The 12,139-nt window shown below is 37.3% G+C and overlaps 1 protein-coding gene across 1 annotated transcript in view; it reads left to right on the top strand.

Annotated features, from left to right (window-relative positions):
• The window catches only part of LOC126416747 (guanine nucleotide-binding protein G(s) subunit alpha), a 373,751-nt gene extending 361,819 nt beyond the window's left edge, over positions 1 to 11,932 (top strand). The window contains exons 10-11 of the mRNA XM_050084587.1: positions 4,993 to 5,164; positions 5,271 to 11,932. Coding sequence (XP_049940544.1) covers positions 4,993 to 5,139 — 147 coding nt within the window. The 3' untranslated portion in view covers positions 5,140 to 5,164; positions 5,271 to 11,932. The remainder of the gene's footprint in view (positions 1 to 4,992; positions 5,165 to 5,270) is intronic.
• The last annotated feature ends 207 nt before the right edge of the window (positions 11,933 to 12,139 follow it).

The raw sequence follows: 12,139 nt of genomic DNA, 5'->3' as shown, positions 1-12,139 counted from the left end.
GTATCGTCAGTTCATGGAAGGGGGTAAATGTCCTTCTTAGTTATCTCATTAAGCTCCCTGAATCAACACAAAAGTGCCAACTGCTATCCGTCTTCCTGACGAGGACCACTGGTGACGACCATGGGCTCTGCAAAGGCTGAATGATGTAATTCTTCATCATTTTCTCTACCTCGTCGCGAATTATTCAACGTTCCGTTGCTGACGCATGGTACGCTCTCTGGCTTATTGGTTGGTGGTCTCCAGTGCTAATCCAATGCTTCACCATCAGTTTATCTAATTTGCTCTTCATCAGTGGATTGAAGCATTCAGAACTCTTGAAGAATAGCAAGTAGCTTCTTCTGTCGCTCCTAGTTAGATCTGGTGATAGTCGAGCTAGAAGATCTTGTCTCGTAGTGGTAGCACCAATTTTGCCCACAGACTCGGCATGGGAGGTTTCTGTGACGCGCAGCTGTTCAGCAATTAACGGCTCAGCGTTTGCTACGCACATGCATATTGGAAGGATCTGCAGTTCTCGGTGACAGTTAACTCTCCCCAGTTCCCCAAATCAGTTAACTCTCCCCAGTTCCCCAAATCCGTTCTTAAATGAGATGACAGAGGCTGGGGAGACAAAGTTATTCTTCAGTAGTATGCTTCTCTTACATTCCACTACTTGATGCATGGCATGAGACATGAAAGTTACCTTTCTAGTGCTGACTGCAGGAACGATCACTTTATCCAGCACACATCGTCTCCACGCACTCAGATGTGCATCTCCCTGTCCACAGTATCTCATCTCATCTAGCATAATCTTTTTGAGCAACCACAATCTATAATTGCCAGAGAAGCTTTCAAAAAGTCCCATCCGAGAATGACATGACTACACTCTTGTAAGACGATGAATTCTAAGGGCTGTGTATGGCCACTTATACCCACAGGAATGGTACATCTTCCTGTAGGTTTTACATATTTCCCTTTAGCCACCTTCAGCAGAAATGATTTGTTGTCGACGAATGTGGTTTTTTGCAACTGGTGATGGTACTTCTCCGAAATGACTGAATATGGTGCTCCAGGTCCACAAGAGCTTGGGCTGGTCAGCCATCCATGAGGATATCGACGTAGTTTCCTGTCATTTTTGTAGTGATTGACGGCGGAGGATTTTTCTCTTTGGTGGCCTCACCCCCAAGGAAGATCGCACCCTTTAGTTTTCCAGGTTGCGGCGGATAGGTGATCGGCTGGAGTTTTTAAATGGCGATGGAGACATTGATCGATGTGTTGGGAAGCATCCTCTCCAGCAGTTAGCTTGCGGCGATGGTGACCTACGTTGTCCTGCACACAGATCTTCTTGTTCATCTTCGTTGTCCCGGAGTTGGCGTAGACTAAGATCGGTCTGCTGTCTTCTGGCGCGGGTGTCATCAAATATCCACCGCCTTTCTCGACAATAGCGCACCACATGTCCTGGTCGTCCACAGTGGAAACATACTGGTTGGTTATCCTGGGTTCTCCAGACATCAGTCTTCCTTGGTGCTCAAACAGGTTTCCAATGCATGATTGTAGGAACATAACTTCACCTGGGTCTTGACTTTTTCACCATTTTAAAGGGAAATGAAGGACAAGAGATTGGGTTTAGTGTCTGTTCCAGTTCCTCCCTTGTGACCTCTTGAAGCATCTCGGTTTTTTGCTCGCTGTGCAATCAAAGTGCCTTCTGAACTTCCTCTCTCATTATCTGATGAAGAACACTTGTGAAATCAGTTGCTTCCCCCATCAGAGACATCGATACGGTGTTTGGAAGCTGTTCAAACTTCTTGCGTGTAATTATTTTTTGATGCATTGTCTCGATATACTGGTACCATTTTTATGAAGTTGTCTGCTGTCGAAACCTCTTTCAGGAATAGGGCTTGATACATGTCCTCAGCAACACCCTTCATGAGATGTGCAACTTTATTTTCCTCCTTTATTCTAGGATCCACTGTTTTACACAGCTCCAAGACATATTGAATGTTGAGTGCTGTAGTTTCTCCTGGAAGCTGTGCCCTGCGCTTTAATTTATCTTCAGAATCTGCCAGGAAGTTTCTTAATTTATGTTAAGCCTTGCACTTCTGTTGTTCTGTGACACCGAAATACTTGCACAGTTCCACCTGGGAAACTTCACAGCTTGTGAACTTCTCCTCGTTGTTCTCATACCATTGCTTAGCAGTGCCCTCCAAGTAGAAACATACATTAGCCGAACACACGCTTCACCTCATTTGTTAAATTTGGCTATACGCTCATATATCTCCAGCCACTTGTTTGAATATGGCTTGAACTTGGGTTTCTCGCCACGTAAACGGCGGCTTTGTCATGGACTGATGGGAGCCACTGTGTCGTCGATAATGTGCGGTATTACAAGGTCCAATACACAGCATCTCCACCAGAATAATGTCATGTAGAAGAAGGTGTAATTAGATGAATGATGAACACTAACTTCACTTAACGAAGGTTTATTCAGCACTTGCACATACAAGGGTGCGGAGCGAACTGTCTCCGGCCAGAACACATACAGTATATATAAAGCTAGAGAACATTCCAGTACAGTGATTCTTGGCATTTGTGAATACTTCTAGAATGTACTCGAACCGAATATAGAAGTTAAAATTTTACAGATCAGGTGAATTTTGAATTCACAACCTTCCATGCAACAGTCTAGTGTCATAACCATTACACCACGGTGACTGTGCTACTCAGCTTCTTCTGCAACAGTATGTTTATACATAATGTTCCCTGAATTTACATTTTTATCTTAATTTTGTACTTCGATTTCCTAAAGATCGTTGGTGTTACTGCAGTAATGGTCTCAAAATGAGATGAAGCACTACGGTGGTTTACCTACAGAAGTTTTTATTTTATTTTTTGTTTATTTGTTTGCAGCATGCTCCATTATAATATTTGTAATATTACAGGAAGAGAAAGTGTGTGTGTGTGTGTGTGTGTGTGTGTGTGTGTGTGTGTATGAAGCGTGGTTGTGTTCTGTGATGGTGATGATAGAAGGAAGAGAGTGAAACCTGGTGCCGGCACATAACCTACTCCTCAGGAATAGCGCCAAGGGGGCCACAAAACTTAAATCCACATCTGACAGTTGGATCACCATAAATAGTGTCCCATGCCCTTACTTCATTAGGCACTGCAGTGTGAGGTTTGGTACCTAAACCAGGACATTGGCACAAAGTCTTGTGATCAGGAACTTTATGCTATCATCTTTCATCCATCGGCCAGATATTGGTAGTGAAAACTTTTTTCACCATCAGGATTCAAACCGGCATACTCCGTGGTAAAGTTCCACAGCACAACCATGTGTCAGTGTCCTTGGCCATGGAGGCAGCTACCCCAGGTTGAGGATGGTTTTACTTTGTAAATTTTGTAACCTTAGATCATGACATGTTACCTTCACCTTTTAATATTGTATTACTATCAGAAAATTGAGCATACTGCTCTGAAACTATTGTTTAACTTCCCAATAATTTTTTCAAGTAAGGAATGAAATAGGTTAGAGAAAAAGTTTGACACACAATTGAATGTGTGTCTAATCTGTTTTATTTCTTACTTTCAGGCAAGTAATTCCTTCAAACTTTTGAACTGCCTGTTTGTTCTTTTTTATTTTCAGATGTTGTTCAGAGAACAGGAACTAAGAGTATGTTACTACACTGCCCCCCTACCCAGTATCGTCAAGCATTTGAGTATTTTTATCCAAAACATACACCATCTGTTGTTTTCCTGCTCCCCATTTGGCTAAGAAACCTTGGACAAAAATTCATCAAATCACTAATTACATGTTTCCTAATTACCCTGATTATTTTCGTGTTTTTTAAAGAAAAACCTCAAGCTGATCAATTTCCCAGTTGTCGGTTTTGGTGTCGTCACTTGGCTATAAAAATTCGGAGAAAAATCTGTTGCGTAATTTCTGGTGAGTCTTGTTTTTGCTCTTTTCAAATATTTGACCAAAAATTGGAATAACCCTGGAGTAACTTGCTGTTAAAATAAAACAGTCTTCCAAGAATTTTGGTTGGTTCATGATGTGTGAAGAAATATACATCGGCAGTTGACATCTGCTATCTTCACTGTTATTATTAAGAATTGCATGAGAAAATCTTAATGTACACTGGTTATCTTTTTGTGGATGGAGTTCAGTCATATAAAACTTTTAAAAGACGTCATTGGCATCTTTGACTGTGGAAATAAAGTAATTTTAACTGTTCACAATAGAAATTTCACCCTTTAGGTGTTGTCAAGGACAACACTACCAAAACAATGAGTTAACCATAGAACTGTAGCACTTTACATAGTGCCATGTAAAATGTCATTTATATTATAATTGTTACTAACATTCCCTTCTTTAATATTTTTCAAAATTAAAAAAAAAAGTACTGCATTTTGTTGCATGGTATCACCGCATGGTCCATCTCCAGTGACTGTGTATGCAACGGAAAGAATGTGTCCATATTTGATTAGAATGATACTTAGTTGCTTTGTAACTGAATGTAGGTAATGTTTCTTTTTATAATATAACAACCATTTTGCGAGGCACTGAGTTAGTGAAGTGCTAAAATCTGTGTGTACAATCTGTTTTCACAGTTTTCCAATTGAAAATTGCTAAAGACTGAAATTGCAGTTGCATACTTCATAAATAAAGTAATTTTAACAAAGATGGCATGCTGTGTCTCAAAAAGTTGTAGAATACTTACTGTTTCCACAGTTTTTGGGAAACAGTTGGTAGGAGGAAGAAGGTAAAATGATCACTGATTTATGTTAAACTGCCAGAAGAGTGACATCCTCTGTTTTAGTGACATGTTTCATTTCAGGTGTCTGCTTGCATGACTAATTATAATGTAAATCATAGCCTTTGTTTGACAGTCCTTGGAACAATATTTACACTCCATTTGTTGCATTTTTATTAGTATTGAAAAGTTTAATGACTAAACAAAAATTAGGGGGACTTTTAAAATTTTCATCTTTAAAATGCACCTCCTTTCCCATTTTCAGCGTATCAGTACAGCAAGTGGAGATGGCAAGCACTATTGTTACCCACATTTTACATGTGCTGTAGACACTGAAAACATCCGGCGTGTGTTCAATGACTGTCGTGATATAATTCAACGGATGCACCTTCGCCAATATGAGCTCTTGTGATGCCTGTCACTGGCTTCAGCTTTAGGTAATATTCTTTCTGTGGTCTGTCTTAGTTTATTTTCTGTTGATAAACAGTTTAAGGTATTAAATTATTTTTATTTTAAAAAGTACACACATTTTTTTGTTTATAGGTAATATGTTTTTGGACTACGTCCAGGTGTTACTGTACTGTTGAAAGTCAGTAGGGTGAAGAGCAGTGGTTTGTGGGAGGGTCACGTGGGAGATCCCACTCTGATTGCCAGCGAGAAAATTTAAGGGAAACACTGTAAAACTGAAATGTGGACTAAAGTTTAAACTTATAACTAGCCAAAGCATTTATAAGTACAGTATATATGTGTATATTGCCAGGATGTAACAACTAATGAAGTGAAGCCAATATTAAAAATATATATAAATATACATATATAAATAATGTAATTGAGTAAATACGTGCACAAAATGTTTTCGTCGCCAAAGGATACTATTTGCTTGTTGTTGTTCACCCCAATTTTATTGTGTAAATATTTTTGTTTAAAAAGTTTTAGAAATGTGAAAATGATATCTTGGCTCTGTTTTTTATATTTATTGTAATGTATTCTGCAGAAACTGAATGGTGGTTGGCAACTATGGAACTCAGAATACTTTCACTGTAGTTGTCTTATAATTTCTGAAAAAAAGAAAATAGAAAACTGTGTTACTTGTTAGCGTTTTGGAAGAGTAGCTGTTTTTGGTGTGGCCAACTGTTTTAGGACTAGCTATGCAGTATTTGATTAACAATTGTGTCATTGTTTACATGTCATTTTGTGTCTATGTAAGTAAAACTTTTTCTCATTGTTTCAAATGTTTTTACACATTGTGAAGTAGCTGTGGTATTTCTTGTCTCTTTTTTTTAAATTTTATTACTATTCTTTTATATACAAAAGGTCCAGTGGCATAATGTGTTTTAAAGTAGTGTATTGTCAGATTTGACAAATGCCCCCCCTCGAAATTTGTAGCTGTAAATGTGGCACATCAGTTATTTTCAAAACTAATGTTGTTTTCTTATATTAGTGTAAAACTTTGCTCTTTTAAATCCTCACTTCAACTTTAGTGTTCCTGGAAACTGTTGTAGGTAGAGGCTGAACATTTGTGCAGTTTCAGTCAGACACTCAGAGTAGCTCCATCTGAATAGGGAGTGGGGGAATTCCAAATATCTGGCCACCACATTCTCGGAGTAGTGTTGCTTCCTCATATGTTGCATGTAGGGTGATGCATCTATCCATTTAGTTAGTATTTGACACTCCAATAATATTGATAATCTATTTTTACTTTGATGAATAGTCACTAATGCATCACACACACACACACACACACACACACACACACACACACACCTTTGCTACTTTCAGAAGCTTTTGATATGTTTGTGCACAGTTGTAGAGTGGAAATAGGAAATGCTGATGAAAGTGTGAAGTGCAAGGTCAAGGAAACCAGGAAAAAGTCATGACAAATTCACATTGCAAATGATTTTATTTGAAGGAATGAAATTCGTGATAGTTTGATGTCATTTGTAACACACAACAGAAAAACATTGAAAAAAATGTAACAAGTTATAGAAATGAAAATGAAGGTGAAGATGTAAGTGCCATGCTCCACTTTTGGGGAATCCATCATCACTACTCTTACTTCAAACAGAAATGAAGAAAAGTATTTGCATCACTGATACAACGAGAAATAAAATCCTCTGTATTTCAACAAACAATCCTGTTGGAGGAACATCCACAACTGAGCATTATACCAAAGGTCGTAAATCCTGCTTCAGTTGTAAAGTTCTTTTACTATCACACAACCGGTTTTGGGCTCTTATAAGCCCATCTTCAGGTGTTGTAAGTTGGTACTGTGGCCTCAGAGTGCCACGATGAACGTGTACTAGGCGCGATGTGCTACCTATGAGCACAGAGCAGGGAGTCCCGAAGATGGGCTTATAAGAGCCCGAAACCAGTCATGTGATAATAAAAGAACTTTACAACTCAAGTGGGATTTTCAACCTCTGGCCTCTGTACTTCATTTCAAGAATATAGACCCTGACTAATAGGTCTTTGTTTTTTCATCACATAACTTGTTGGTCAGTGGAAGGTCAGAAGTATTTCCTAGGATGGGAACGTCACGTAGATTGAACCACATCTTCAACACAACAAACCTGCAGTCTTCATCATCAAACTGCTTTAATCAAAAGTTTGCTTTTCTTTTCTGAGCTGAAACATATTTCTGAAGTGATGGTTATCTTTCATTCGCTGTTATTTAACAACTTGTTAGCCAAGAAATCCAGATCTAATCAATCACCTTCATCCTGGAAGGGTTTTTAGCTTTTAACAACGCTAAGCAATGTTTCTAATTATTCTAGTAAATATCAAAAAATTAACGCTCTGAAGCCGAGTAGCTGCAACCAGAAACCAAAAAAATTTCATTTCAGCACTTTCATATATGCTTCAAAGCAAGTAACATCAAAGTCATTACCATCATGTTGTTTTGTTGTGTCCTACACTGGTATCACACCACATGAGTAGTGTCTTCTTGCCACTACATCCTGAACTCAAAACTTTTAAGCAAACATGACACCTCTTCATTACCTGCTCTGCCAGTCATATTATCATGCCAGATACACATCAGTCATGTACCTAAGACAATATTTACGCTCAAGTTGGAATTTTAGAGCTGTCTTGAATAAAACTTCGTATCCTGTTTGAGATTTGGTGTGAACATAACTCCTGGAGATCAACCGAACTGTACAGATTTCACTTAAGGGTATTTGATAAGCTAAAGTGTCATTTTCAATCATTTCCTGGGCTCTCCCAGCCTTTACAAGACGTGTCTTCGATTCATATTTTGCAGTCATTTCCAGTTCCTTCAATCTTCATATACAGCTTATTGCATTTTTCACGCCTGTCAGACCAATTATGGAAGAGTTAAAATGTTTTTCTGTAAAAGAAGCATATGTATGACTTACACTAAAGTATGGGCTAAACTAGTCCTTGCTTGACTTTAATCTGCCAAAGTGACTTCCTTCTCTGGGGAAAGACTCAGGTTGTGCTTAATCAAATTTGTATGTTCTTCGCTGAACTTCACCGTATGTGTGTGAGAACTTGTAGTGTGTACGCTATGTCCTATACCGACTTCGTAAGTTCTCCCTCCTTTTATAAGATAGTCTTCTAGTGTCTGTAGTTGTCAGATGACAGTACAAAAAATGTGTTATTGCGTACTTGACAGTGTCCACCTGGACCATCGGACACAGTATAATGTGTGCTAGCTTGTCCTCTTTAACGTGGCTAATCATATTTACCATGACTTTTTATGTCAACAGGATTACTTTATTACAGCCCATTATGTATGTACCCTGCTTTTCTTCACATATTGACAAAACTGCATGTATAGATGTCCTTGTGTTTGTATGCAGTGATTTGCACTTATATCTATGGTTACATGTAACCTAGAACAAATAGCTATAACTAGAATGATCATATAAATGATGATGATGATGATAATAACAATAAAATATAACAACACTAAAAATAAAAATATTCCATGACAAAATTACCCAATATTTTGTTTTATTTCATTATGCCGCACAATACACAGTTAAATACTAATGCTTTAAACATCATGCTGTGACGGTTCTTTCTGAACAACAGCTGTCCCTTTGTTACAAATGGCTATCCTTGAATTCCTAGCCCACTATTCTTCTTTATGCTTTTAATCTCGCCTTTCATTTCAATGATAAAGCACTAGCTACAAAAATTCATCTCAAAAATGACTGAAACAAAGTAGATTCTATTGTTGCTTGATGTTTGTATGAAAATTAGTGGGAAACAGGTTGTAATCTGTCTCTACTGCAGTTATACATGCTTGGCAATTTCAGCATTCCTCAAGCCATGAACAAAAGGAACTTGCACACTGCCTCATCTAGTGAACGTGTTTTGAAATACAAGGAGACTTCTCTGGTACTTCCAATCTATCGTAAATTATTAGCCATGGTACATTCAGTGGTCTAAAGGAAAAAATGAAAATTTCCAATTTTGGCACCTGCAGCATTTCCTATTTCCAGTCTTCAATTATCTTCAAATGATTTCATGTATTTGCTTTCCTTTTCATGCTTATAGGCATCTCCTTCTCTCTCTCTCTGTCTCTCTCTGTCTGTCTCTGTCTCTGTCTCTCTCTCTCTCTCTCTCTCTCTCTCTCTCTCTCTCTCTCTCTGTCTCTCTCTCCCAGCTCTTCATTGTAAAATAATCTTTGTGCTGTAGGCTAGACTTTCCTCCACTTCTGGCTTAAGGTACTGACATGTCATGTAATGTTTGTATATATTGTAGCTTGCATTTCGTCCTTCACTATTTCAGAAAAATCATGAATACACACATCCAGTCTCCATTTTGACATATCTAAAAAGTATTTATTTTTATTACAAATGTAATATTTTCAGATAAAGCACTTTTGCAAGAATAATTCTCAAATATATTTAAACTTCAATGTACCTGCTTCTCTGTATGACAGGTAAAGTATTAGAATGCACGGTGTCCATCTCCGACAGCTGACTTTTGGCAAATGACCACCTCATCCATTTCCTCAACACCTTTTATGATAGTGCTGTAGGTAACTGGAGGAAGCACACTAGTCCAAAGCTACAGTTTACTCACCAGTTAACTAGATCCACTAATTAGCTCCTCCATTTGCTCCAGCCAGATTCTAATTTGTTCATCGCCTCCCAGATAGTAAAAGGGATATCCAGAGAAAATGCACCACTAGGAAACTTGGAGCTACTTGCCCTTTCAATGGATCCACTGACCAGCTCAAGAGAGAACAGTCCTGTAGCTATGAATAACACAATTTGAGTCTTTTTGCACTCTGAAATAATCAGTAGATTCCCACTGTACCTTTTCCATTAATGGTTCATGCTTCATCTTTTAAAGTGCCTTTCAGAAATGAAATTTTTAAGTTTAATTTTGTTTGTAAACTCTGCTCTTTCATATGAGAACAATCCCTCCAATAAAAACACAAAGTAGTTTATCACCACAGCTGTTTACTTACTATTGTATTTATTCATATGCTCTTGTTGCACAAAAATTATTTTCATACTCATTCAATCATTGTGCAATACAGAGTGCTCTATACATGCCATGAGTCATTGCTTTTGTTCAGTCCAGAACAGTAAATTGAATGCCTATGGGCATTGATTACCTGAGCACAAACAGAGTTTATGCTTTGTCCTGTGGTTAATTTATTTTACATGCTGCATTATGGCTATTTTAGTATAATAACAGTGTTTAATAAAACTGGAATCTCATAATATTTGGTGCTGTGTAAATGGTGGAAATATCCACAACTCTTCTGCATAATATTATTTTCAAGATTTATTCACGTACATGATTCATCTCTGCGGAAACACAGCCCTTGGAAGTCCTATCATGTTGTTTCTGAAACATTAATAAAAGCACATCATCATATTGTTTAACATGATGATATATGAGATTTTAGTCACCTGCATGATCTGTTGGAAAAATAGTACATACTTCATGTAGAATTGCAGTGACTATTGGCAACTGCTTCTGTTAGTGTTACATATAGTATTAGAAAATAATTGAAAACATTCTTAGAGAATGTTTTATTAGATGGAAATTGCAGTTTGTTCACCTTTACTGCCAAAGTTTTCTTTTTTTCTGGATTGGTTCTCAGTTTAGATAAAAATCTACTTCGGTGGAAGTGGTGTATGATGCTTCCTCGTGTTAGACTCATTATTTCAAACGTAATATTTTTCTGGAAAACACATGCCTCAATTTGGATCAAACCCCACTGCCATCCTCCTTCGATTTGTGATGAATGGGTCATGTCATTTATCCAACTGGTCTCAGATATTACTGCAGGTAACATGTTTAAGTTACCAGTATAAATACTGGCCTTGTGTACATGTAATGTATTGAATATGCTGATACAGGATTTTTAATGACGCATGATGGAGCTCATTTTATAAGCACAAAAAAAGTTATTATTTCAGTATACAGTTATGCTACTGGACTTTAAACTCAGCACAATATTTATCAAACTTTTTTTGCAGTGCCACCAGTTGCAAATGTAACTATGTATTAATCAGATGCTCTGAAAGAGTAAAATGTTCCAGTAGAAACTGAGCTCATGTATTTGGTGGAAACGGAATTAGCAAAACTGCTGTATGCAGGATACTGCTCATCAATTTGCTGAATCAAATATTGTATTGTTTTTGTGATTTGGTCTCTTTTGGAAATGACTGTTGCATATAAGATCAGTACAAAACTTGCAACTGCAGTTGTTAAGGAAGAAATGTTGTGTTATTGTGTCTAGATCTTTTATTTATACAATTGTCTGTTGAATGCAGAGGACTTGCAATTGATCTGAGATGTACTACAACTTTGTCTGGAGCATATTTTATCCCCTACCAAGAGCCCAGTTGTAGAGTAAGAGCTCATTTGTACAAGAGAAGCAGAGATCTATTCTTTGTCTGTCTGCTTAGTGTGTGTGTGTGTGTGTGTGTGTGTGTGTGTGTGTGTGTGTGTGAGAGAGAGAGAGAGAGAGAGAGAGAGAGAGAGAGAGGTGGTGATAATTATCTGCATTTTGAAAGTTGGTGTATGCATGTCGAGAGAGGAATGTTTTAAATAATCCTAAATGTCTTTTAATAATTTGATTGTGAAATGTACGTATAACAATAGAAATTATATCTATATATGTATATTAAATTTGTAAAGCAAAGAGAATTATATCTATATATATATTATATATTTGAAGACAGAAATATATACATTTTATGTTGCTAGTCGTTTGTTATAATTGAACTTATTTATTTATAATCATAATAATAATTGTACATTTGTTTTGTTTTGTGTGTGTTGATCCTAACTATTCAAGTGTAGATTGTGAATAATATTCCATTACTGTTTTATTTATTCTATCACATACTTTCAGATCAATGAACAACTGTTCTTTGATATTACAGGATTCATTAATCTTGACTGCAAAATTC

This window comes from Schistocerca serialis, chromosome 8 (genome assembly GCF_023864345.2).
Source record: "Schistocerca serialis cubense isolate TAMUIC-IGC-003099 chromosome 8, iqSchSeri2.2, whole genome shotgun sequence".
Lineage (NCBI taxonomy): Eukaryota > Metazoa > Arthropoda > Insecta > Orthoptera > Acrididae > Schistocerca > Schistocerca serialis.
Note: the sequence above shows the minus strand (reverse complement) of the source record. Positions and strands in the feature narration are given on the sequence as shown.